Source organism: Medicago truncatula, chromosome 7, assembly GCF_003473485.1.
Source record: "Medicago truncatula cultivar Jemalong A17 chromosome 7, MtrunA17r5.0-ANR, whole genome shotgun sequence".
Classification (NCBI taxonomy): Eukaryota; Viridiplantae; Streptophyta; class Magnoliopsida; order Fabales; family Fabaceae; genus Medicago; species Medicago truncatula.
The window spans coordinates 35,098,340-35,125,896 of NC_053048.1; the positions used below are offsets into that span (position 1 = coordinate 35,098,340).

The 27,557-nt window shown below is 32.1% G+C and overlaps 5 protein-coding genes across 11 annotated transcripts; all 5 read left to right on the top strand.

Moving 5' to 3' along the window:
• The first annotated feature begins 891 nt into the window (after positions 1–891).
• Positions 892–5,229, top strand: LOC11432099 (uncharacterized). The gene is made up of 7 exons (XM_024769464.2): positions 892–1,067; positions 2,329–2,374; positions 2,552–2,834; positions 2,956–3,028; positions 3,868–3,958; positions 4,059–4,138; positions 4,903–5,229. The coding sequence occupies exons 2-7, from the start codon at positions 2,338–2,340 to the stop codon at positions 5,035–5,037; spliced, it is 699 nt and encodes a 232-aa protein (XP_024625232.1). The 5' UTR covers positions 892–1,067; positions 2,329–2,337; the 3' UTR covers positions 5,038–5,229.
• Positions 5,230–13,770: 8,541 nt separating this feature from the next.
• On the top strand, positions 13,771–17,085 carry LOC11432594 (E3 ubiquitin-protein ligase MARCHF8). Of its 7 annotated transcripts, none has more exons than XM_039827301.1 (7): positions 13,771–13,944; positions 14,897–14,935; positions 15,122–15,404; positions 15,546–15,618; positions 16,258–16,348; positions 16,448–16,527; positions 16,729–17,085. In XM_039827301.1, exons 1-7 carry the CDS (start codon positions 13,911–13,913, stop codon positions 16,732–16,734), a joined length of 606 nt encoding a protein of 201 aa, XP_039683235.1. In that variant the 5' UTR covers positions 13,771–13,910; the 3' UTR covers positions 16,735–17,085. The 7 variants fall into 7 exon arrangements, with proteins under 7 accessions (XP_039683235.1, XP_024626094.1, XP_039683231.1 ...); XM_024770326.2 differs by having other exon boundaries at positions 13,777–13,944; positions 16,689–17,083; XM_039827297.1 differs by lacking the exon at positions 13,771–13,944 and adding an exon at positions 13,953–14,713.
• Positions 17,086–20,526: 3,441 nt separating this feature from the next.
• Positions 20,527–21,731, top strand: LOC11428724 (phosphopantothenoylcysteine decarboxylase). Its single transcript, XM_003623747.4, is given in 3 exon segments — positions 20,527–20,863; positions 20,865–21,185; positions 21,361–21,731. Coding segments are annotated over 3 exon segments (630 nt in total). The 5' UTR covers positions 20,527–20,824; the 3' UTR covers positions 21,631–21,731.
• Positions 21,732–23,294: 1,563 nt separating this feature from the next.
• Positions 23,295–24,052, top strand: LOC11435867 (probable phosphopantothenoylcysteine decarboxylase). The gene is made up of 2 exons (XM_003623748.3): positions 23,295–23,633; positions 23,756–24,052. The coding sequence occupies exons 1-2, from the start codon at positions 23,295–23,297 to the stop codon at positions 24,050–24,052; spliced, it is 636 nt and encodes a 211-aa protein (XP_003623796.1).
• Positions 24,053–26,145: 2,093 nt separating this feature from the next.
• Positions 26,146–27,194, top strand: LOC11435868 (cucumber peeling cupredoxin). Its single transcript, XM_003623749.4, has 2 exons — positions 26,146–26,465; positions 26,619–27,194. The coding sequence occupies exons 1-2, from the start codon at positions 26,276–26,278 to the stop codon at positions 27,053–27,055; spliced, it is 627 nt and encodes a 208-aa protein (XP_003623797.1). The 5' UTR covers positions 26,146–26,275; the 3' UTR covers positions 27,056–27,194.
• The last annotated feature ends 363 nt before the right edge of the window (positions 27,195–27,557 follow it).

The window sequence follows — 27,557 nt, forward strand, 5'->3', positions numbered from 1 at the left end:
CCTATATTTCCTCATCAAAACCTCACTTCCGCAATTAAGATAGCCTTAGTTTTTTACCCAAATTTCCTTGGCATCCATTCCAATACCTTTCATTTCTCCCCCTTTTTTGATCGATTACATTATTGTGGTGGCTATCACATAGGTAAGATTCTCTGAGAAGCCATGAAACCATCCTCCAATTAGTAAGAATACGATCATGCGGAGCCAACCAAATCTTAAAGGCAAAAGTTACGATGCATAAGGAAATCCTTATGCACCGTGCATAAACATTTCACAATCATCAGATCTAGTGTACAAGAGTAATAATCCTAGGCTTCATCTCTACAATTCTCCCTCTCTCTCAAACATTTCTCTCAATAAAACATAAAGTTCTCCCTCTCTCTCTGCAATTCAGATGAGTCTTCATCTCTTCCGGCCACACATGATGATTCCGGCACGGCGGCCGCCGGTGGCACCACCGCGCCGGAGTTCAAAACCCCGTCCAATCTTAAATGAGTTTTTGTCTAAGAATATGATACCAAACTTAATATCCAAGAATTGTCCATAATTAATACAAAATATGACATTATTTCAATAATAATAATGGATACACATTACCATACTTAAAAAATACAATTTTGTCCACCTTATATATATATATATATTTAAATAGTCCATCTTATATTGTGAAGTGTGTTATTTGAACAATAATTTATATAATAACAAGTTATAAAACAACCATAAATTTATAAAAAATAGATATTACTACAAAAACCAAAACAATAAAAAATAAAAACATGATATATATATATATATATATATATATATATATATATATATATATATATATATATGTGTGTGTGTGCGCAAAAGAAAAAATTGTGATAAAAAAGAAAAAATTGTGATAAAAGTACAACTATCATTTCTCTTGTATTGTTCACCTTATTCAAACCGTAACCTTTTCCTTTTCTCTCCTATTAAAAAAGCGTGACGTTCAACTTGGCGTGTCCCTGTTCTTCTGATTCTGAATGCTACAAGAAAGGGAGGGAAATAGGGTTCAGTGAATCAGAAGAGATAGAGCTCACAAGGTTACGACTTACGAAACTTCTTTTTTTACTTCCATTATTTCTTTCCTTTTTTGTTCATGAGTTTTCACCACCCCCATTACGATTCTTTCCTTTTTTGTTTATGAGTATGATTTCCGATCATGGCTCAAGATTCAACTCTCCTTTTTCTTGTTTTGATCATAAATGGCTTGAATGTACCTTTGCATTGTTGGTCTCAACTCCACTGCGTTATTTATTTATGTTGCTGTTTGTTTTTAGAGTAAAGTTCCTAGCTTTATAGCGCACTTTCAAATAGTCTTTTGAGGTTATAGTATTTCATAAAGGTCTTCGACTCTGTCAAATTTTAAAGACTAAACTGATAGTAAGCAGTGAAACTTAAGACTAAATTGAACACCTAGTTGGCCTGATGGTGTAGGTTTGCTATTTGTTCTGACTTTAACTGGGGGCCCTTACTGGTGGACGGTGGGATTACTCCACCAGATTAGTCGGTATTTGGTCTAGATACTGAATTTCCAAACAAATTAAAAGAGGGACAAACTTCACATTTTAGTAGAGTCAAAGATCTTTATAAAATACTCATAATCTCTTGCACTTATTGGAGAGCACCCTACAAAGTTAGAGACTAATTTGATGGTTTTTTTTACGAGTGCCAACAACACATTCTCTTTTAGTAATTAAAATTCACACGATGAGCCCCACAAAATAATGTGGGTTCTGTATATATATTGAGGGGATCCGTATAACTTTTGATCAATAAAAAAGTGTGTTTTGGAAAGGGTTTAAGTCCTTTTTAATCTCAGAACAATTTCATGTGTGTATATGAAAGAACTTGTGATGGTTGGTTTTCTGATATGTTACATTGCATTCATGTGGATACAAATTTTGTAATCCTTACCTTTCATATTGAGTGTCACGATAGCAAAAGAAAAATGTAGTAAAATAAGCACTGTTTGGATACATGTTTTGGTTACCTCTCATATTTTCAAAGCAACATTAGTTATTTTATTACAAATCAACCTCATATTTACAACTTTTCTTAGTCTATTAGCATGTTTGGATACATGTTTTGGTTGCCAAATTCACGTCCCAATGCCATTATGACTCTGGAATTTAAGAAGCTTGAAAGTGTAGAGTTTGATAGACGTATGGTGCTACCGTGATTTTAAATTTTTCCAAACAGAGTATATGTGAAATAACTTAAAGTGACCAAGCAAGATGCGACATAATTGTTTATGATTTATGAAAACTGAGTTATTTATTTATTTATTTATTATACTGACAGATTACAGGCATGATGTCAGCAGAAATTACCGAGACCAGCGAGCAAGGTTTGAAAAAGTCGTATGTTAAATAGACAAAAGGACATCAATTTGCATGTGTATCAGACTGATGGACTATTTTTGACTTGTTCACTTGTTATCAACATTGAGTTATTTTCCTTTTTTGCAAATTTTTTAATCTTATTTGAACTTTTCACGCGAAAACAAACTTTCTTGGAAAATCAGATCAAATAACTCCCGTGCCAGTAGAAGTCAGTACCAATGAAGAAATTACTGAAGAGGCAGCAGTGTGCAGGATATGTCTTGATGTGTTCGATGAAAGAAATATCTTTCAAATGGAATGCAGTTGCAAAGGTGACCAAAGATTGGTGCATGAAGAATGTTTAATCAAATGGTTCAGCACAAAAGGAAACAAGAAATGTGATGTATGCTTGACAGAGGTTCAGAATTTACCGGCAAACTTGGTCCATGTGTCCCGCTCTGTACAACTAAGAAACATACAATTAAGGTGGTTTTGAAATCCATATTTTCAAATTAAGTTATCAGTGTTAATCCCGCTCTGTACAACTGAATATAGGTGTTCTTTTATTTAACTTGTTTAGTATTAATTTTGCCTTTTTATTTTACAGTGCTTGGCAAAAATTTGTGGTGCTTGTCCTGATAAGCACAATAGGCTATTTTAACTTCCTTGTAGATCTACTGGTATGTCTATTTTGCCTACTTTCAAAATAATTCCAAAGCAATACTTTGTGTGTATTAATTAGCTGACTTGATTGTTTGAATGCTATTCTTACTTTGTGGCATCTACTTGATTTTTAAACCCGTTAGGTTCCGTATAAGTTATAAGCATTACAATTCAGATATACTGGAACGAACCTTAAATACATTCATGTAAATGTTGTTATATAGCACAAACAAAGATCACATACTTCCCTTTCTGAAAAGTAATTAGGACGACCAATCTTCTGATTTTTGACTTTGAGGTGCTACTAAGATATCTTTCCTTTTCAGACATTTCTATACTCAATAATAGTTGATTTTATGTCTTTAGTTGGAAGGAAATCTTGCATTTCACCAGAAACTTCTGCACAGCTCAGTGTTTGAGCGGAGACACCCTGTTGAGAATGAGGTCTAGGCTCCCCTACAAACATAACTTACTAACATTTTCCTATAGTATAAAAAATTACCCTCTGTCTCATGTTAAGTGTGGTTTAAGGTTCTGCACACTTCTTAAGAAAACATTTAGTATACTAATTTCTATGACAAAATAAGCTTCATTTACTACAATACCCTTATTAAAAGATAATTAATGCATTATTGGTATTTTAAAATGACTGATATTATGAGATAAACAAATAGTATTTCAAATGTGAGAGTATTAAAAATTACTGCATCTTAGTTAATTATAGGAATTGCCTATTTTTTGTTTCCTTTTACATTTCTTTGTTTAGCCTATATATGTCTTGTTTGAACAATTGAACAAAAGTAGATAAAAATACAGTTTCTCCATACTCTGATAATAGTTTTGTCTCTCTGTTTAGTGTCCTGATCCGAAGACTCGATCCATCATTATACCAGCGGCAGTTTCCTTTACATTGAGCCTCCTAGCATCTGTTTTTGCATTTTTCCTTGGTATAAACTATAAAACAGAACTGATTTTTTTCTTCTTCTCTTGATATAATATTGTTCCTTCTTTGAATGTTAAATGAATGCTTACTCATGTTGTATGCAGCTATCAGGGAGTATATGGCGCTATATGCTCTTCTTGAGTTTGGACTTGTGGATGTAACTTTGCGACTGTTTTATACTTTGGTGAGTTAGCATGCTGAGATTTTTTGTTATAAATCACATGCCTCCTAACGGTAACAACTCTTGCCTTACTCAATCTCCTAAATTGGTGCTCATTGCTTCTTGCAATGTTGCTTGTATCTACTGTACGCATTAATCTTCCTATGCGTTTCCTTGGGGTGGAAACATCGTGTCATTGTTTTAGAGGAGAAAACATATATGGTTTGACAATGGAGATGCTAACATGTTGTCTACAGTCTAATACTCACATTTACCAATTTTATTTAAGGTTAAATATGTTTTTAGTTCCTATAAAAAATTTAACAAATTTTAGTCTCCATTATTTTTATAAAAACAGGGTGGTTGTAGTTCCTACAATGAGACTAACAATGAACAAAATTTGTATAGGAACTAAACTTGAAATATGTATAATTTTAAATTGAGCAAAACATATTTAACTGACACAGATAGTGATTAGCCCCCAATGAAGCACGGATACGGACACGACACGGGCACCAACACGTCGACACTACTAATAATTTGAGAAAATCACATGGGACACATCTAATCTGAGGAGGGTTCGTGCGTCATAGTTAGCCCCCCACTCCTTTGTATATTATGGCTCGTCAACAATGATTGATTTAGTAAATCATAACCACAATAACATTATTGGCATCCTATTTGAAACAAATACAATTAGTTCTAAATACTTCATCTTTTGATTATTAATTTGACTGTCTTCTTTAAGTGTACCCTTGATGTGCTTAAGCTTTGTGACTTTGTTGCAGTTGCATTTGGCGCCAATTTACTCTGTACCACTTTCATCAGTCTTAGGTTTTGGAATTGCTATGGGAATCAACTATTTGTATATCAGGCATGCGAATCGAAGACTTCAGGTCTCTACTAATGATATCCCAGTATGAATCTCCTCTGAAAGAAACCCCATTTTCTATGTATATTTTTTCTAATATGGTAAACTAGTGCTTAGTTGGTAATCATGTTCAAATTGATTGAGCTTGGATTTTTTTATTTTTTTTAGAATAGACTATTTTCCTTGATGTTGTAGAAACAATGACCATTAGTTTATAATTTCATAGACTAAGAAGAATCATATATTTGGGATAGTTTTACCGGAGAAGAAAGGCTCTAATGTCGGTTAATTCATCCGTTGTTAACTAAATATAGTCTACGCATGTGTTTGGTTTCATTTCTTTTTGCGGCCACCACACATTTAGTGTCCCATTTGCTGCGAAAACAAGAAGCTAATAGTAGCTTTAAAAAAACGTCTGCCTAGCCTCATCTCCACCGCGGTTCCAAACAAGAACAGTAGCTACTAGCTAAGAATAGTTTTTTCCCCTCATTTTTTTTAAAAGAAAAGAAAAGATGGGTTTCACATTCTTGCGAACACCTTTCATGCTATATTTTATGTTACGATATATTTTATTTGAACAAAAAAAAAATTCAACAACAAAGACAACACATCCATATAAATTAAACACATTGTCTCCACTTCAAATTCTCTAAGATCAAAACATATCTCAAATAAAGGGAAGAGAATTTTTTTCTAGACTTAACTATCAACCACAGAATTCTTTTCTTTCATACATACACCAAATGATAGGTGTCACAATCAACTACACACCAAAACAAATGCGACCACATTGGCTTGTGTTATCTCTATGTAAAGTAGCTTGCACTCCAAACTACATGAAGCACAGTGACTGAATCTTTGAGAAATAAGAGCATTAAGAAAACGTGTGATGTTGTTTTCAGACCATTTAAGCAGCCAAGAGAAGTCACCTTGATGCATTCATAAGCACTTTATTTTCAAACATTCATTCAACACTTTTATGTTTTTATTATAGGGCAGTGCTATTTCACACGAAGCAAATCATCCCGAGCATTTCACGAAGTGCTGCCACCGTTAGATTTATATTTGGCTAAGACCATGGGCAGTTGGATTGAAAAACAAAATAATCCTCCACATTCACGCTTTATACAAATACAGGGTCGCGATATTTTTGCTATATCACCTCTTGCGATAAGAAACATTACCCTTTTTTATAATGCATTCAACAAGTATTTTTTCTCTATCTTTCTTCGTATCACATCACCAATTTAACACATCTATCATATCACTCTCTTTATCTCTCTCAAAACTTATATACATCTAGGGGTGTCATTCAAACATTTTCCTTAAATAAGACATGCATGGTTATTACATCAATACTTGATACAATTAATTTATTAAAATTAACATCATTTACTATATTTATTAAATATATGTGAAATGAACAAATGTGGCATTCATTATGGTCTTGTCATGTGAAGAAGAAAATAAATAAGAATAGAGTATGGGTAGTGTATTAGAAAAAGTAGGAGTGCTAATATGAATTGCTTGGAATTAATGAAAGGTCCAACACAAGGCTATAAAAAGCCGCTATTTCATAGATTCTTCTAAGAAAATTCAAAAAACTTTGCTTGTGTGTCTATGTTCTTCTGATTCTGAATGCTAAGAGAAAGAGCTAATCACAATCACAAGGTTATGATGCTTTCATTCTTTTTGGTTTTTTGTTGATGAGTTTTCCAATCATGGTTAAAATTTCAAAACCGTTTCTTTTATTGAAATTTATAATCTTTTCCAATCATGGTTCTTGTGGCTCAAGATTCAACTCTACTGTGTTAGTATTTATTTCTGTTAGCCCAAACTCATCACAAACAGAATTTCTTGATCATCAGAAATGACTCAATATATTCATTTGATCTGTAAGAAATGATTTATGCATTTTGATAAATTTATGAGATGAGATTTTGATTGTGAATCCTTGAAAGAATGAATCTTCTTGTTCTTGATATTTTTTATTTTTTTTATGTACTCCCTTTTGTATAATAAATATGTTTCCTGTGATATTGATGCTCTAAGGTTATAGTCTATTCCATTTTATTCTCAGAACAATTATTTAATATTCAATAATCAATATGATAATTACAGTTTTTGATCTGAACCATTTGTGTATATTAAAGAACTTGTGATGGTTGGTTTTGTCATATGTTGTATTGCATTCATGTGGATACTAACAAATTTAGGGCATGATGCTACAGGCATAAGGTCTTTTGAGCGAGCTACGTATGATATAAGAACTAGGATTAAAGACATTGTTAAAATATCTTGGTGATGATGGCTAACTCAGACTCAAAAAGTGCAATTGGACATGTTAATGCTCCGAGGAAGCCTCGAATTCTACTTGGTTGTTGTGGAAGTGTAGCTGCTATGAAATTTGGACTTGTTTTTAATGCTTTTTCAGAATGGGCAGAAGTAAGAGCAGTTGTTACAGAAACATCTTTGCAATTTCTTGTTCATGAGAAAGCAGAATCATTGTTCACACACAGGCATGACATATATAAAGACGATTCTGAGTGGAAAAATTGGAAAAAGATAGGTGATTCTGTGCTTCACATTGAACTTGCTAATTGGGCTGACATCATGGTCATTGCTCCCTTATCAGCACATACTGCTGCCAAGGTAACTAACTATATACAATTTTGGAATCTTTTATGGTGCATTGATGAATTGAAGGGTTTCAGTACTTTTTTAATACGCTAAAAACAAATTTATGCCCCCGTTTGAAAATTTTGAATCAAAATTTTGCTTTATAATTGAATTGAAATTTTGAATTATTGACACATTGATTATAGTATATAAGTATATATGTGATGTATACATTACAAGTCGATTTGACATAGACGAAACAAGTTTGTCCTTGTGATTTTTACATCCTTAACTGTTTTGAGGAATGGTGTTGTGTTGTAGATTGCTGGAGGGTTGTGTGACAATCTGTTGACAAGCATTGTGAGAGCATGGGACTACGAGAAGCCGATGTTCGTTGCACCATCAATGGATGGTTGTATGTGGAGAAACCCTTTCACAGAACAGAACTTCATGAGCATTGAAGAGCTTGGTGTTACTCTCATCCCACCTGTTCAACACATGCCAACAAATATGAGAGAAATGGCTGATCCTTCTACCATTTTTTCGACCGTCAAAAGCTTTTATGATTCAAATATTCTGAAAGATAAATAAATTGTTGGTGAGGTTTAGGAAAGTTATAACCATTGTACAAAACAAAAGAATATCATTGTCTCCTAGAGTGTTGCTTTGGACAGTAGCATGCATGCTCTTGATCTCATGTACACATTGGAATATGTTCATGTAGAGTTATTTGATATGAAATTTTAAATATAAGTTTTGCACTTTGTAGCATACTCTTGACCCCTTTTACAAGTTATCTCTTTTGGTTTGCTTAGGATTTTTTTTATTTTTTATAACATAGGTAAAACATTGATCTAAATATATATAAATAACTTTAGTTTAATTTTATAAATATCATTGAAACCTCCACTCCTCTCCATTGTTAGCTTTTGGAGTTTGTACTATATAGCCTAAAGCTTGTTCATGATAAGGTGTAGTACACTACACCCTTTCTTGTTCTTCAGTTGTTTTCGTGGTTTTATCCTTTTATAAAACAACTTTTTTTCTCATGTTTCATGATAGAATTGTTTTCCCTAGTGTTTCATTAAGGTAAAATATGTATTTATACAATGATGTTGTCTTGGGTCTCAATTATCTCTAACTTGAGCTCAATTACCTCTAACTAATATACAAAAGTTACAAATTAATTTGTTTTGCAATTGAAAATAAAAACAAAAAACAAACCAAATGTAGAATAAAATTGATGTTTTCATCTCTTGGAATTATCATTAAGTTATGTGACTTCCGGCTTTGGAAGCTTTTTTATGGCTTGTGAACTGACTTTTTAGTTAAATAGACTTTTAAAAATGTAAACTTTCTCTATTTATAAAAAAAAAAAAGTCTGGCCTTATGGATAGGCTGGCCGTACGGCCAGCCTATTCCTATGCCTAACAATATGTTCTTTTTTTAGTTATAAGTAAGTGTTTTGATTTATGCCTGCCTGCCACTTTTCGGTTAACATCACCCTTTCTTCTAAACACACCAGCTTTTTTCATTGTTTTGAAAAGTTGGAGTTATTTAATGTTCCAAAATTATAGTTCCTGAGGAAGGGAGTGGTCTTAATAGCAACACCATTCGACCATTCTCTGCATTTGAATAATATCTCTAAGCAAAAATATTCAGAGATTCGTCTATAATTCAGATTAGACAGTACAAAAAAGTAATAAACCAAAGGAAAATGATAAAAGGCACTTCGTGCCTAATTGCACGAACTATTCCTCTTAATTTTGTCAGACAATAATGCTTTGGCATTTGGCACTTGATCTCATGATGATTTATGTTTAACTAAGCTGATTCACCAAATAAAACATTAATTTGGAGCATCTTAATGCTTTTATAGGTGCTTTTATAGGTGCAACATTGACAGGGAACATGATGGTCCTACTAACGACAACAATTTTATATTATCTTAATTTAGTATATTATATTATATATATCTTAGTTCATCTTTATCTTATAAATCCATAAACCAACTAGAAGAAGGTTCTTCACCAAACAAAGTGTGTATTTTGAGCATGTCGTGCATGAGTCGTGCATAACCATATAGCAACGTTCTAAACCAAAATATGCATTTTGTCCATGCAATTAGAAAATCACAACACAGCATGCAACAAATATCCAGAAAATGAAAATCCTAGATTAAATGTATGGATTCTAGTTGTAAACAAGAACTTAGTATAGTTGTAATCAAAACTGAATAGCAAACATTCTATCATAAAATAATAGTCATCTTGATCCACTTCTCAACGTGGCCCTTTGTCGTGATCGTCTTTGTTGCAACATCTGTATCTGTTTCTATATGAGCATGGGCTAATGTCTCTTCAACTTCTGCTTGCTTCTTGAAATCAGCCTTCATAGAAAGAACAAAATAATGAGTTGGTTAAAACATTAACATGCAAGCATGTTAAGAAAAGATCAGTGCATGGTTACATGAAACCAAGCAATGCATGTCTGCCTAGAACATGAACCCAAATGCAATTAAAGGATCTGACATGGATTATACCTTGAGCTTGCGAGCAAAATAAGCATCCAATATAAAACTAATATTCTCGATAGAATCACGTTCGAATCCAAAACTAACCAATCTAGAAGTAATCTTCTCGCGAGAAGAATAACGATCATCCAATCTAGAAGAAGAAGAAGGATCTACACCAACAAAAGAAGTTATAAAATAAATAAAAAAATAAAAATAAAAAAACTAGATTATCTACCTTGAACACAGGGGTAATAAGGGTGTTCTTGACGGAATTCAATCGCAGCTTCCTCAAGCACCTTCTTCACAAAGGTGGAATCTTCAAGTCGAGAAATCAATTTAAGGATCAGGCTTGCACTGTTCACAGCTAGAAACCAATTACCAAAATATGTATCTTCAGCAGCGGAATCCACGGATTCAGATTCGGAATTCTCATATAAGTCGAGATCTTCGGTTAGGGTTGGGTAAAGAAGTTGACAAAGCTTGACCAATTCATCAAGGCGAGCGTTAACCAAAGGTTTTGAATGGAGAAGTTTATGTTCTTTTTTGCTGATTTTATCTCCCATAAGTTGCGATTCTTCTATGGATTCAATTTGGTCGGATTTCATACGGAGTTTTTTGATGCGATTGAAGATAATGACGAAAGGTTTTGAAACATCCATTATCAAAGGAACACCGAATGGGTTTGGGTTAGATTGATGTGGTCGTGTTGTTTATATGGGAATGTTCGTCGGGAGCGACTGCTGTGTGTGAGAGAATCGGTGATATGGAAGATTTTGTTTGTGATTTTGAGAGTGGCTGGTTTCGGAAACTGAGTATGGTATATATACAACGATATATATAACAAAATCAAGTTCTATGATTTTAGAAATTTAGGTGTTTTAAAAAATATTTTATTTGATAAAAAAGTGTTATAAATTCCTTTAGAGGGAGGTAAATGTAAATACTTTTGTAAGTGCTCTTTGAGCCCGAAGGTCAAGCCTTGGATTGGGGCACCATCCCCTCACCCTAAAATTTTGTAACAAAAAAAAAAGAAAAGTGTTATAAATTCAAGGGTTAAATATGTTTTTGGTATTTTTTTTTTTTTTTGATAAAAACAAAACGATATTCATTCATTCAAATTGATAGAGTACATCAAATACAAACATCGCTAAAAACATAAAGGGTAAATCTGCGAACAAACTCACAGCATCCAAGTTAATAGCATACAACGGCAAAATGTCTACAAATAATATGATAAAAGTAGTGACTAAAAATTTTTATAAAGATTAAAAATTGAAGGAAAATTTTAGAGGGACTAAAACGAAAAATTTATATATTTATAAGGACTAAAAATATAATTGCATAACGTTTAAAGATCAATATCTTTTTATTCTTATAAAAGAAAATATTTTTTTGACAGATATATTTATATCTTGGAAAAAAAAAATGTTTACTCATCATGTCAAAAAACTAACGTTTAAACTAGTATTGATATATAAACACATGGGATATATATATATATATTTTTTTGGGTACTAGGAAAAAGAAAATAATGTTTATGCTATTTTATTTTATCTTTTGAGGTTGAAAAATACTCCATCCGTTCCTTTTTAATTGTCACTCTTGCAAAATAAAATTATGACAAAATTACACAATTAGCCCCTTAACTTTATTTTAGGTAACACTTTCGTCCTTTATCTTTTTTTTGTCATGATTTAGTCCTTTATGTTATAAAATGACAATATCTTATCATTTTTTATGAGATTTTTTTCAAAGAAATTTGATTTTATATGCGTGTATGATGAAGATTTACGTTTGCCTATGAGTTTGATGATTTTTTTTTGGAGTTTTTGATTATTTTTTTCATAAAAAAGGATAACTATGTTGTTATTTTATAACATAAAGGACTAAATCGTGACAAAAAAAGATAAAGGACGAAAGTGTTACCTAAAATAAAGTTAAGGGACTAATTGTGTAATTTTGCCTAAAATTATTTATAATTAATTGTTACTTTCAAAATTCAATACAACATTAAATGTTGTTTTGCCTTTATTACCCTTGATTATTTATTGTAGAATTTCTAAGAGAGAGAAGTATATGAAATGCCTTTATTGTAGAATTTCTAAGATATGCACTTTGATAAGAAATTATAAGTGAACTTTTGATTGCAAAACAATTTCAGTAGAGTTTTGGCACTTTGTAAATTGTTGTTGAGTCCTTGCCATTCTCTAAGTCTTCACTCCTTTATATAGAGGTGTGAAAGAGACATTGTGAATTGCCAGCACATCAAAATAGAGTCGTTTGAAGCTTTGATCAATCACCAATAATCTTTTGTCTGATATGGTTATTGTCCTCTAAAGGATCAATTTCAAATCCATTCCAATTGAGAGGGAACATCGTTGCATGCAGAGTTGCTTTTCTTGTCTTGTAGTAGAGACAAAAACAGAGTAGTGGAGGTAGTGGTTGTACACTTCGTACAATTGTACTTTGTCAACGCTCTTTGAAGAACAAACATCCAATGCCTTCAAATCCTTTCAAAATAATTGTTGCTTCACTCTTCTAGTCTTCTGCAATGTTTAGACGAGATTAAATCCATTGAACAACCTTTGAAGCCTTATGTCTTGCATCTCTTGATGAACTTTAGCTTCTGGTGACTGTTGCTTCTGATGAGATGCTTCTGATGAACTTGCTTCTGATGACGTCATCACTTCAGGAGCACTTTTCAATAGCACTTCTCTTCAGACGCTTCAAACTTCCTTTTTGTCGATTCATTTGCTCTCTTTTGTTCTTACAGAACCTATTTAAGATGTCAAATTTTTGTCTATGGTCCAGTACACTTGAACAAATATTAGCATATCCAATTGACAATTTTTAATACCTTGTTATCATCAAAACTCTTAAAGGGTAATGTTAAACACATTTTGTTCCAACAACTTATTCGGGAAGGAGTTGAATTAGTAAGTCGTACTTCCTCAGTTGTCAATTAAAAACAAGTTTTAACTTTTTAGATTCATTCAATAAATGATGTATGTAGTCCACAATATAGATCATATATATCATTCATTAAATGACTCTAAAAAAAATGTGAATATAGATAGCGTTTTAGAATAAAGAAGAGGAAACGATTGTACCAAACTAAAAAAGAAGAGGAAACAATAAAAAATTGATTCACCTTGTAAATTTATATTACCTCCGTCCCTAATTATATGATATTTTTTAAAAAATAATGAGAAATTGAAAGCGGTAATAAATTTGTTTGTAACCAATATTGCTTTTACAATTTTATCATTTAAGAGAGATATTTAATCTATATTTTCAACATAATATTTAACGTTGATTGAAGAAAAAAATATAAAATTAATAGAGTATATTGATAAAGGATTAATTAATGTAGTTTGAAATACCATGAAAATCTTATAAGAAGAAACAAATTTTTTTTCTAAAATGATCTTATATTTAAGGACGGAGACCTTATGTTTTTATTTTTATTTTTTATGGAAGAACATCTCTAATGAATGACATTGATAGTATGGGAATAGTTTTGTAAGTGTTGTTTAAACTTTAAAGTCTCTAATCCACAAGTTTAACTCACCTAGATTTTTTAATGTCGGTACGAAGTGGTTGGAGTATTTTGTCAAAATGGTTTGACTTAATTTGTGTGAATTTAATGAAAGGGCCCACAACAGAAGCCATAAAAAGCAAGCAGCGATTCGTATGAGAAAATTAAGAAAAGCGTGTTACTTTCGAAATGGCGTTGGCGTGTCTCTGTTATTCTTCTGAATGCTTCTTGCTACGAGAAAGAGAGAAAATTAATGATCACAGTTCATAGAGCTTACAAGTTACAAGGTTATCAATTTTCCTTCTTTTTTACTTCCATTCTGCTAGCTGTTTCATTCTTTTTCATTTTCATATTTTTATTTCATCCAAACTCATCACAAATTACTCATTAAACAAATGGTTTATGCATTTGTATATTTGTTAAAAACAATGATTCTCTTAGTTGTTGCTATTTGTGTTTAGAGAAAACCACCAAATTTGTTCTTGGCTTTATAGAACACTCCTAACTGGGAGATTACAAATGTTTCAAAAAGGTCTCTCACACCCTCAAATTGATAGTCATTAGTACAATATGAGGACCAAATTGATAGTAACTTGTTAAAATATAGAGACCTGATTGATAGTTAGTGGTTAAATATAGGGACCAACTTCACAATTTAACAGAATCTATATCTTTTTTAAATATTCATAATCTCATTGATCTATTTGAGAGCAACCTGTAAAATTAGAGACTAATTTGATGGTTTACTCTTGTTTTTACGAGGACCATCACCACATTCTCTTTAAGTGATTAAAAGGTCCAACAAAATCATGTGGGTCCTGTGTAAATTTGGTAGAGGGCCATGTAAATTTTAATAAATACTCCTTCCGGTCCAATTTTTCAACCACATGCATCAACTTTTATTGACCCGAATTTCCCTTATAAATAGGACCGAAGGAAGTAAAAGAGAATGTGTTGTTAGTTTTTGTATTTTCCGAACTTGTGATGGATGGTTTTCTGATATGTGGATACAAATTTTGTACTCCTTGAGTGTCATGTTAGCAAAAGAAAACTGGAGTAAGTTAAGCACTATTTATATTTTCAAAGCAACATTAGTTATTTTATTATAAATCTAACTTAAACTTACAATTTTCTTAGTCTATGTGAAGTAACAGAGCAAGATGAGGCATGATTGTATATGATATATGAAAAATGAGTTATTTATTTTTTAAACTGACAAATTTAAGGCTGATGTTACAGGCATGATGTCAGTCGAAATTATCGAGACCAGCGAGCAAGGTTTGAAATCGTCGTATCTTAAATAGACAAAACGACATCAATTTGCATGTGTATCAAGCTGATGGACTATTTTTGACTAGTTCACTTTTTATCATCATTGAGTTATTTTCCTTTTTTTTTGTTGTTGCAAATATCTTAATCTTATTTGAACCTTTCATATGAAAACAAAATTTCTTGGAAAATCAGATCAAATAACTCCTGTGCCAGTAGAAGTTACTACCAATGAAGAAATCACTGAAGAGGAAGCAGTGTGCAGGATATGTCTTGATGTGTTCGATGAAAGAAATATCTTTAAAATGGAATGCAGTTGCAAAGGTGACCAGAGATTGGTGCATGAAGAATGTTTAATCAAATGGTTCAGCACAAAGCGAAACAAGAAATGTGATGTATGCTTGGCAGAGGTTCAGAATTTACCGGCAAACTTGGTCCATGAGTGCCGCTCTGTACAACCAAGAAACATACGATTAAGGTGATTTTGAAATCCATGTTTTAAAATTAAGTTATCAATCTTATTTTTTGTGCTTTTGGCACGGATACTTTTTCCATAACTGATTATAGGTATCCTTTTATTTAACTTGTTTCGTATTAATTTTGCTTTGTTTTTTTACAGTGCTTGGCAAAACTTTGTAGTGCTTGTCCTGATAAGCACACTATGGTATTTTCACTTCATTGTAGATCTACTGGTATGCCTATTTTGCTTACTTTCAAAATAATTCCAAACCAATACTTTGTGTGTATTAATTTGCTGACTTGATTGTTTGAATGTTATTCTTACTTTCTGGCATCTACTTGATTTTTAAACCCGTTAAGTAGATTTTGGATGTACCGGAAAGAACCTCGAATACATTCATGTAAAGTTTATATATATCTTAACACTATGCATAGCACAAATATATATCCTGTACTAGATGCTGAGTTTAAGCAGAAAAGAAGCAGCAATTATCCTTGCATTACTAAGATCACATACTTCCCTTTCTGAAAAGGAATTAGAACGACCAATAATACTTCCCTTTTAGAGGTGCTATTAAGTTGCCTTTCCTTTTCAGACATTTCTATATCAATAATAGTTGATTTTATATGTCTTCGTTTGACGGGAATCTTGAATTTCACAAGAAATTTCTGCACAGCTCAAGTGGTTGAGCTGAGACACCCTGTTGAGAATGAGGTTTAGGGTCCCAAACAAATATGAATTGCCTATTTTTTGTTTCCTTTTACATTTCCTTTATTTAGCCTATATATGTATTTGTTTAATTAGTTGAATAAAAGTAAAGAAAAAATATAATTTCTCCACACTCTGATCATAGTTTTGTCCCACTATTTAGTATCGTGATTTGAAGACTCGAGGTATCATTATAGCAGCAGCAGTTTCCTTTACATTGAGCCTCCTGGCATCTGTTTTTGCATTTTTCCTTGGTATAAACTATAAAACAGAACTGATTTCATTTTCTTCTCTTGTTATAATATTGTTCCTTCTTTGAATGTTAAATGAATGCTTACTCATATTGTATGCAGCAATCAGAGAGTATATGTGGCTATATGCTCTTCTTGAGTTTGGACTTGTGGATGCAACCTTCCTACTGTTTTATACTTTGGTGAGTTAGCATGCTGAGATTTCTTGTTATAATTAATTTCCAAAGATTAATGCTATATAAATCACATGCCTACTAACAGTAACAACTATTGCTTTACTTAATCTCTTGAGTTAATGCTTATTGCTATTCTTGCAACATTGCTTGTATATACTTTGTTGCAGTTGCATTTGGCGCCAATTTATTCCATACCACTTTCATCAGTTGTAGGTTTTGGAATTGCTATGGGAATCAACTATATGTATATCAAGCATGTGAATCGGAGACTTCAGGTCCCTACTAATGATATCCCAGTATGAATGAAAGAAAACCCATTTTCTTTGTATATGTTTTCTAATACGGTAAACAAATAGTATATTTCCTTTTAGTGCTTAGTTGGTAACCATGTTCAAATTGGTTGAGTTTGGATTATTTTTTTAGAATAGACTATTTTCCTTCTTGTTGTAGAAACAATAGTCATTAGTTTATAATTTCATAGACTAAGAAAAACTATGTATATTTGGGATAAGAAATGCCCCAACAAATTGTTATTATTTTTAGAATATACTATTTTCCTTCATACATTGTTTTACCGGAGAAGAAATGCTCCAATGTCGGTTAATTCATCCATTGCTAACTAAATAGTTTACGCATGTGTTTGGTTTCAATTCTTTTTGTGGCCATCACACATCTAGTGTCCCATTTGTTGTGAAAACAAGAAGCCAAGAATAATAGCTTTAAAAAAAAAATGTGTGTCTAGGCCTCATCTCCAAAATGCGTGTCTAGCCTCGTCTTCACCGCGGTTCCAAACACAAGCCTAGTTTCCTCATAATGTAAGTCATATTTTGCAATTTAGTTTTACATAAACATAAATCTTTTATTTTGTTGGGTTGTGTAGAGCCACATGTATGGGAAGGGTTGGGAAAGGGGGAAAAAACTCACAATAGCATAGAGCGAGGACGAGCATGGGAAAAGTTGGGGATAAGAGAGTGAATGTTAAAGAGTGTGTTGAAAAAGTGGCTTGTGTTATCTCTATGTATAGTTGTGTTATCTCTGATTTTCTAAATTAGTGTGTTGCTACCATGACTTCTTTTACAAGTTATCTCTTATTTTTATTTTTTGCTTAGGAAATTTTTTCTATGACATAGGTAAAACATAAACCGAAATATAAAATATAAATAACTTCAGTTTACTTTTAGAAAATCATTGAAATCGCAACTCCTCTTCATGTTGAGTTTCTAGAGTTTGTAGTATATATCCTAAAGTTTTCCCATGAGTTCTATTTTGTCTCACTTCTTGTTGAGGTAGACTTCAAGAATGCGGTTAGTTTTGTCAACAATTGATCTCTTATTACTGCAACTCTCCAGTCTCTTTTAGGAATTGTTTCTTAATTGTTTTCGTGGTTTTATTATTTTAAAAAGAATGTCTAATTTTCTATATAAAACATGTAAAAAAAATTAAAACATTTAACAGATTACGTCAAAAATAAAAAATTTAACAGATATTAGTCTTACTCGAGAAGTTTCCACTCACACCATTTTGATATTTTTTTTTTCTTCAAATTATATTACTAGTAAAGTTATGGCTATCCTATACATGGTATAAGTGGTATTCCAATGTTTACAAATAAATTATGCCGTAAAGATATTACCTAAAAATTCAAAATAAGGTAATTTTATTTGGAATGGGTACGTTTACTATAAGTATATGTTTGGTTTGACGGACTTTGTCTAACCATATAAGAGGTAAAAGTTGTTGATCTCTTATGATGTTCCAAAATTAACTTTCAAATCAACGTATTTTTGTAAGAATAGAATATAGGGAAGTGTATTGGAAAAACCGAGGGTGCTAATATCAAGTACATGGGCTTAAACTAATTAGTTAATTTTGGAAGATTTTTCAATTAAAAAAAGAAAAATCATTTTATGAAAAATCTAAAATTGTTAAAAAAAGATATTTGGAACACGACTACAGTACGTATATTTCTCAAAAACTAAAAAACTAGAATAATTTTTTTTTCCTTCATAAAGTGACTTTATATATATATATATAATTTGAGTAGCTTTTTGGGGTATGAAGCCTAGCTTGAGTAGCAAGAAAGCTTCATTTTATAAAGTTCAAAGACAAATTCCAATAACCCAATTGTCATACCCCAATTTTTTACCTAAGGCCCCGCTGACACATGTCACTCGACTCTGATCGATCTCTGATTTTTCAGTAAAAAAATTTGGCAGGGAGGTATTTTAAAATACCTCATTTTTTAATTCCGAGTCGGACCCTCTTTTCTCTTTTTATTTTCTTTCCATCTTTTATTAATTTTAATTTTAAGATTAATTACTTTTTTTATATTTAATAATTTTTATTTTCCATCTTTTAATTTTATTTTACTTTAAATAGTTTAGTTTAATTTGTTTTTATTTTATTTTTATTTTATTTCTTTTTGATTAATTAGTGTCCAAAAAAAACAAAGTGTCAATATGTCCAAAATAAAATGTACAAGGTCTAAAAAAATTTCAAGTCAAGTGTCAACTTTAACATTCCTTTTTCAAAATTCACCATAATTGTCCATCATTTCCATTAAACCAATTTTCCATTTTTCATCAACCTCCTCACCTATAAATAGAGCCCTCATTCCACACAATTTCACATATCAAAAGTTCTCTTGAGTTGTCAAAGAACTTTTCTCTCTTCTCCCTCTTTAGCTTGTGTTGACGAGCTATTCTTTTCTTCTCTCTCTTTTTTCTGTCCCTTCGGAAAAGTCCCTTCGGTAATTTTTGTCCCTTTGGTTGTCAATTTCTTTTATTTTCTTGCATTTTATTTCTTTTTAGCATTTTTGCATTTTTTTTTATTTCTATTTAGCATTTTAATTATTGTTATTTATTTTCCAGCAATTAGAATGTATTTAGGTCCAATGTAAATATAAATGAGAAAAGTGTGTGGGTGTGTGTGTCCTTTTATTTCTTTACCGCCTTATATATATTCAAAAATGCAAAAAAATTAGATCAGGGATTTTGTGGTGATCCAACGTCACTACAAAAATCCACGCGCTTTTATTTTTATTGCTCCGTTAGTTTAATTTTTATTTAATATTAAAAAAAAACAACAAAAAACATGCAAATAATCAAAATCATAAAAATATTTTCATAATAAACCTTGATCCAAATCAAGTGACCGCATTTTTATTTTCTTTTCTTAATCAAACTTCAATCAATTTAACTTTACTTTAAGCCTTTTTTTTCAATATTAAAAAACACAAACAAATACTCATTTGCCACTTGGCTTTTCATTTTAAAACCTTTTTCAAAACTAATAAAAAACACTCAACCAATCAAACGTCAATTTCTACCCCGAACTACGAGGTTTTGATCCATCACGGGTACGTAGGCAGAGGACCATGTCCTTCCAAATCAATAAAAAAATGTAGATAATTAGGTCTTTATTTTTCCACTTTAATTCCTTCTTTTCAAAAATAATAAGCAAGTTATAGCACATTAATTAAATAAAATCAAGAGGTTTCCGTAGAGTACTACGGACATAAAGGGTGCTAATACCTTCCCTTTATGGAACTAACCCCCGAACCCTAAATCTTTTCAAATAGGGGTAGTTTGAACTTTTTTCCCCTTTCTTTTTAAAAATTAAATGTTCAGTCGTGAAATGAATTAGTGAGTCAAAAGCTAATCAAATAGCATTGATCTCCAAAAAAATGACGCGACACCAATTCACAAGGCATATATATAAATTCCAAACAAGGTATGATTTGTTTTTGTTCTTCTGAGAAAATTAACTAAAAAGAAGCTTGGAGAGTCTTTGTTCTTCTGTTTCTTAACTCACAACAAGGTATGATTCTTCTTCTGTTTTTGTTGTTATTCTTTCTAAGAGAATAATTTCTTGTTGTTATTTCTATTTGCTTCATTTATCAAATTTCTTGACAATCATTTTGCTTCAAGAATATGGTTCAAGAATATGCTTGTGTTACTTCATTTTGTTTTCTTGTAAAAAAATGTAGAAACTATAGAAAAGTAGTCTACGTCATGCTATACCTTTTCTGGCATTTGTAATGTTATTTCATATGATAATTTCATCCAAAATGACCCGATATTACTCGCTTGATTCCTAGCATATTAATTGTTCATGAATTTGCGTGTTATGGATCTGTAAAAAGAATGAATCTTTATTGGCTAATGCCTCCATCTAGGGTGATCTATGATGATATTGCTTATCAAAATCACATAATTGTATTATGTTACAGGAATCTGAAATTTTGAGCTGCGTGTGATATAAGAATCAAGATTGAAGGCATTGTTAAAAAAATATATTGGCGATGATGGCTAACTCAGACTCTACAAGTGCAATTGGAAAGTTTGTTACATATGATAATGAATTTTGATGCTAAGAGGAAGCCTCGGATTGTACTTGGTGCTTGTGGAAGTGTAGCTGCCATGAAATTTGGACTTGTTCTTCGTGCTTTATCAGAATGGGCAGAAGTAAAAGCTGTTGTCACAAAAACAGCTTTACAATTTCTTGCTAATGAGAAAGCAGAATCAATGTTCGAAGTAATATTCTGCGACGATCATGACTGGAAAAATAGGAAAAAGATAGGTGATTCTGTGCTTCACATTGAGCTTGCTAAGTGGGCTGATATCATCGTCATTGCTCCCTTATCAGCACATACTGCTGCCAAGGTAACTAACTATATACAATTGCAAGCTTCTAAGGTTCATTGATGAATTGAAGGGTTTCAGTACTTTTTTAACACACTAAAAGCAATTTTTGTCAATTTCATTAGACTGAAAATATTTCAAATACATTAACAATTACCATATCTTAACTATTAGAGACATCTTGTTTGTGTTGTAGATTGCTGGAGGGTTGTGTGACAATCTATTGACAAGCATTGTGAGAGCATGGGACTACGAGAAGCCGATGTTCGTTGCACCATCAATGGATGGTTGTATGTGGAGAAACCCTTTCACAGAACAGAACTTCATGAGCATTGAAGAGCTTGGTGTTACTCTTATCCCACCTGTTCAACACATGCAAACTAATATGAGAGAAATGGCTGATCCTTCTACCATTTCCTCCACTGTCAAAAGCTTTTATGATTCAAAGATTCTGAAAGATAAATAAATTGTTGGTGAGGTTTAGGAAGAATGTTTTAACGACTGTGAAAAACAAAAGAATATCATTGTCTTTTAGAGTGTTGCTTTGGATAGTAGCATGTTCTTGATCTCTTGTACACATTGACTTTTTTTATATGAAACTGTAAATAAGAGTGTGTTGATTTGTATCATGCTCTTGACTTCTTTTACAAGTTATCTCTTTTGTTTTGCTTAGAATTTTTTTATTTATGACCAAGGTAAAACATATTGATCCAAATATAAACAACTTCAGTTTAATTTTAGAAATATCATTAAAACCTCTTGACTTCTTTTACAAGTTATCCTCTCCATGCTTAGCCTTTGGAGTTTGTACTATTGCCTCTGTTCTTGTTGAGGTTTTACTCCACGAATGTGGCTAGTTTTGTGAACAATGAATCTTGTGCCATTGCGACTCTCGGGTCTCTCCTTATTGAAGTGGTTCATCTGCTTCCTGCTATGGAGCACATGCCTCTCTTTCTCACATTTTCATGGGAGTGTGCATTATAAGTATACCTTGGTTTGACATCCAACAATTATTTCTCATGTTTCAAAGCACTCTCACCATGAAAATACAAAAGCTATAAATTGTCACTTCAAACTAGATGTGTCTTTAATACAATTCCGCCTCATAAACAAATATAGGCATTGACGAGACATGTTAATAAGGGCAACAAGTTTTTTTTTAAGGGGATAAGTACAACAACTTAGATACCTCGTACAATTTATAGACATCACATCACATGAGATGTTGTTGATCTCTTACAAATGTTAGATCCCTCGTACAAATGCTTAATGTACATTCATATGGGTGGGTATATACACCCTAAGAGGGAAAGACATGAGAGAAAATGATGTAATAAATGTGATAAGTCGATGATGCGTCGGAACAGAGATAAAAATAAAATAAGGTGTTAAATTGATGTAGGAAAATATGAAATGTTTAAATATAATAGTTGAAATCAAAATTCTATAACTTTATATTTAAAAAAATAATAACATAAATAAAAATCTAACATATTTTTGCAATCAGTAAGGCCTAGCACAACTGATAATACAAACATGGTCAGGGTAATAAATGACATTTTATACCTAATTTTATGTAGCTTTGTGGGGGTATGATGAATAGCTTGAGTAGCAAGCTTCATTTTATAAAGTTCCAAGACAAACCTCTCACAACACAACTCACAAGGCATATAAATCCCGCGATTCGTCTTAGAAAATTCATTAAAAAAACTGTGAGAGTCCTTTTTCTGAATGCTAGCTACAAGAAAGAGAAAGAGAGATTAGTCTTTGTTCTTTTGTTTCTGAACTCACAACAACAAGGTCATGAAACTTTTTCACTCTCATTCTTCTTCTTCTCTTTTATTCTTTCAACGGCTTGCAAGTGTTTAAGAGAATATATAGTTTCTTGTGATTCAAGATACATCTCTCTTTCTTCTTTCTCTCTGTGTGTGTGATCATAAATGGTCTATAAAATGTGTCTGTGTTATTTACTTATTTCTATTTTATTCATGTTATACTTTCTTGATGTTATACTTTTGTATGTTATTGAGATGTAATTATATATGGTTGTGTAAAAAGAATGAATCTTTATTGTATATGTATATTAACAAATTTAAGGCATGTATATATGTTACAGGCTTTTGTTGAAATATGGCTTCTACAAGTGCAATTGGAAAATCTGTTACACATGAATTTGATGCTAAGAGGAAGCCTCGGATTGTGATTGGTGCTTGTGGAAGTGTAGCTGCTATGAAATTCGGACTCGTTCTTCGTGCTTTTATGGAATGGGCAGAAGTACATGCAATTGTCACAAAACCATCTTGTCATTTTATTTCTGAAGCTTCAATCCCAAAGGGTGTGATTGTATTTTCTGATGAACATGAATGGCAAGCTTGGAAACAATTAGGTGATACTGCTGCTCACATTAAGCTTGCGAATTGGGCTGATATCTTGCTCATTGCTCCCTTATCTGCTCATACTCTTGCCAAGGTAATCAATTTATCCGTGATGGCCGATTAATTAAGATCGGAAAGTCTAGATTTAACTTCGTCCAATCTTGAAAGAGTTCTTTTATATCTTATATTAACTATTATACAATCTTGGTTTTGTAGATTGGTGGAGGGTTGTGTGATAATCTGCTAACAAGTATTGTGAGATCATGGAACTATAAGAAGCCAATGTTTGTAGCACCATCAATGAATGATGCAATGTGGAGAAATCCTTTGACAGAAAAACATTTGAAGAGAATTAATGAGCTTGGAATTACTCTCATCCCACCACATGAGTCAAGTGATGGAGAATATACAAATACTGGTTCAATGGCTGATCCTTCTAAGATTTACTCAACTGTTAGAGTCTTTTATGATTACAACATTCTGAAAAAGAAACCTGGTGTGGTTTATTGTTGACAAATCAATTGTACCATATACTAGTATGCTTATTGACCTCATATCTATACACATTGGATTATTAGATGTGAATTTGTATCAAACATGATGGATATTTTGTAGTTATGAATCAGAAATTACTGAATCCTTATGTAACAGTAAAAAGCTACTTTCAAATATCTTTTGTAACGAATTTTGAGTTGAGTAAATAAGTAAGAGCGGAATGCAAGTTGAGTTTACTGCAGTGATTTGGGTATAAAATTTTAATTCTTAGTTGCTACTAACATTTTCCCCTCTTCTAATATATAGAAACTAGTATTTGCTAACATTTAGTTTACTCTATCATTTAAATTTGTGGTTTGTAACAAGTTACCTTAAATGTGGAGAAGTAAAAAATCAGAAGATCATGTTGGAAATTTAGCTCTTGATATAAACAGATTTCATAAAACATGTTCAACAATTATAAATCAATAGCGGAAGCAAACAAAACATTGAACATGATTATGATCGGATCTACGACATGTTTGATTTATCAAGGATATTAAGAATTAGGCTATTAGGAATACCTGGATAAAGCTTTCAAGGCAGCCCTCTCATCAACAACGATAACCAAAGAGAGGAGATGATCTGAAACACACAATAGAGTTAGCGGCGGCTGATTTGGTTCTTCCTCAACCGGTACCTTTATGCCTCAAGTTCTCTTCAGATGGGGAGAAGAGAGAGTTTGCCGTGTACGGTGTATTGGGGACCATAGCCTCTTTTATATTGGATGGCCATTAGGGTTTCCCATTATTCCGTTAATGGGCCATCCGGACATCCACTCATGTTGAGTCCATATCAACTAATTAAATAATTAATTATCCAAAATAGAAATCTAATTAGCCTTATTACTTAATTTGATCACTAATCAATTAAGGCTCACAATTGATAAATAGCTAATATAATTATTATTACGATATTTGCCCACATAATGATATTGGAATATTATTAAATAATAAAATATAATAAAATATTCCAACAGATCAAACTCCAACATCTATATATTATTCTTACTGTAACTATTAATCGAGTTGTATTTATAACGAACAAATTAGTCAATTAATTCATAAAATTTTGATCTTTTTGTTTTGTTAAAATAGCTTAATGTCTAATAATTTACTTTTTAAAATGAATAAGTGAAGTGTTGAGATCTAACTCCAACTCTATATATGTCCTTGCCGACCTAACTAAGGAGGGTGTATTGAATTAAGATTTCAAAAAGATTTTTTAATAACAAGAAAATTTTGTGGTATTCAATCAAGATTTTTTTATTCAATGCAACCAAATACCATGGTATTCAATTAAGATTTGTAACAACTTGTAAAATGTTTATAGGTATTAAAAAATCTGCAGATTTTAATGGTTTCTTTTTGTAGAGTGGATTTTGTGAAACTTTTTAGTTGAAAATACACATGAGATACTTATTCAACAATCTCACAGAAAACCTGAGACTTTTCGAGACATTCATGACTTTTGTTTTGTCGTTACTTATTAGTCCTTCATCGTAATTATTCCTTCGTCTTCCTTCATCGTAAGATTTTAAGGGATTATTGCTTCCGGTCAAGAAAAATATCGGTGTCCACCTTACATACATCTATTTCACTATTACAGATTCATAGGTATAATTTTTTTTTAAGTCAATGTTTTTCTTATTTATTATAATTATTTGGTTTTTTAACATATATTTTTTGTTATTATTATTTTACCTTACATTAACCGGGCAACGTTCTCTTTTTTTTTTCCTTTCTAACCAACAATTATCATCATCGTCATTATCAGTCAATTCCATATTACAATTTCATAAATTTTTTCATTCACCCTTATAATAATGAATTTTTCTTGAAAATCATACAATCCTTTCAAATTTTAAAATCTTAAAAGTTTATGTTATAAATCCATTTAAATTTTAGTTTGATAATCCAAGTGTTTCTTTCCAAAAAAAAATTCCTGGGTATGAAAAATCTTTTAAATAAAGTATTTTAAAATTCTACAAAATCAATAAAATCATACAAAATCTCAATCCAATACACCTCTAAGATTGAGACTTAGATCTTATAGAGTGTATGAACTTTTTTAATGCATTAAGCATGTGAGAAAGAAAAAAATGATTCCTAGGGACCACTCACTTCCCTCCCACGATTTCAAAACAAATTTACAATGTGAAGTCTAATCACATCCACACAGATCACAACACTTCGTCACAAAATGGCGCCGTACCTCACGCTCCTTTTCTTATTCACAACCATCATCTCCGCCACCACCGCCGCAACCGGTTACAAAAATCACACAGTTGGCGGCACCTCCGGCTGGCTTTTCAACTCCTCCACCAACACTTCCGCCACCAATTACTCTTCTTGGGCTTCCTCTCAATCTTTCAACCTCGGCGATTATCTCAGTAAGCTCAATCCCTCTCTCTAGATCTTTAAATTCATTATAGAAAATCAGTATCAAATTAATTAAAACCATGATTGCAATCAAATTAAATCACCACATAATTATATTGAATCATGTCATCTGTGTCCGGTGATTAATCTTTTTATTTTTGTAGTTTTCAACACGAATTCAAATCAGAGCGTGATTCTCACGTACAACAAAACCGCATACACGAGCTGCACCGCAGACGACTCCGACGTTGGAACATTCATCTACAACGGTGGAACCAATAATTTCAGCGAAACGTTGACTATTCCCGTTCCGTTGACTATTGTGGGACCCAACTACTTCTTCTCCGATACCAATGAAGGTGTTCAGTGTCAACACGGTTTAGCATTTCAGATCGATGTTCAGCGTGGTATAGGATTGCCGCCGAGTCTAAATCAACCTCCTCCGCCGCCGTACGCGGAGCCGCCTGGTGCCGATAGTGTTGATTCTCCGCCGATTACGATCCCGCAGACACCTAGCGGTGGCGCGTTTGCGAGACGCGTTGATGTGCGCGTGGTGGTTTATGGGTTTTGTGTGGCGATGTTACTTGTGAAATTTTGGTGATGCATTGGTTAAGTTCACTTTTAGATTCTTACAGGTTAGATCATCTTCAGATGGACAAGAGAATCACTTACTTGTACTTGTACTTGTTTTTGTTTTATTTTATTTATTTATATTATATAGTTTATTTGAGTTTAATTAACTTTTACCTTTCACTGCTATTTAATTTATATTCTGAATGATAATTTTACTAGGTCTTTAATAAATTGCAGGTTAATTCCTTAAAAAAATAAAATAAATTGCAGGTTAATTTTATGATGTTTTCTTGTAAACACCACGTAAACTTAGCACAAAACAGCGAGATTCTGAATTTGAACCCGATAAAGGTGTTCAATTTAACAATTTCAGTGTTATTAGTTGAGATACAAGATGGAATTCTGATATGAATATGGAAACTAGCATGATGCAAAGCCACTCTAGCGAAGCTATGAGCGACTTCGTTGGCTTGTCTCCGAATGAACCTAACATCAGAGGTTACTAAATCAGAAGCTAACAGAAGTCTACA

What these genes read in the sequence shown, in the direction of transcription:
- LOC11432099 (XM_024769464.2), top strand. Translation starts at nt 2,338, where the DNA reads ATGATGTCAGCAGAAATTACCGAGACCAGCGAGCAAG. An exon ending in ACTTCCTTGTAGATCTACTG is followed by an intron (nt 3,029 to 3,867) that starts GTATGTCTATTT and finishes CTCTCTGTTTAG; the next exon opens with TGTCCTGATCCGAAGACTCG. An exon ending in TGTTTTTGCATTTTTCCTTG is followed by an intron (nt 3,959 to 4,058) that starts GTATAAACTATA and finishes TGTTGTATGCAG; the next exon opens with CTATCAGGGAGTATATGGCG.
- LOC11432594 (XM_039827296.1), top strand. Translation starts at nt 14,545, where the DNA reads ATGCATCAACTTTTATTGACCCGAATTTCCCTTATAAATAGGACCGAA. An exon ending in TATCGAGACCAGCGAGCAAG is followed by an intron (nt 14,936 to 15,121) that starts GTTTGAAATCGT and finishes TTGGAAAATCAG; the next exon opens with ATCAAATAACTCCTGTGCCA. An exon ending in CCAAGAAACATACGATTAAG is followed by an intron (nt 15,405 to 15,545) that starts GTGATTTTGAAA and finishes GTTTTTTTACAG; the next exon opens with TGCTTGGCAAAACTTTGTAG.
- LOC11435867 (XM_003623748.3), top strand. Translation starts at nt 23,295, where the DNA reads ATGGCTTCTACAAGTGCAATTGGAAAATCTGTTACACATGAATTTGAT. An exon ending in CTGCTCATACTCTTGCCAAG is followed by an intron (nt 23,634 to 23,755) that starts GTAATCAATTTA and finishes TTGGTTTTGTAG; the next exon opens with ATTGGTGGAGGGTTGTGTGA.
- LOC11435868 (XM_003623749.4), top strand. Translation starts at nt 26,276, where the DNA reads ATGGCGCCGTACCTCACGCTCCTTTTCTTATTCACAACCATCATCTCC. An exon ending in CAACCTCGGCGATTATCTCA is followed by an intron (nt 26,466 to 26,618) that starts GTAAGCTCAATC and finishes TTATTTTTGTAG; the next exon opens with TTTTCAACACGAATTCAAAT.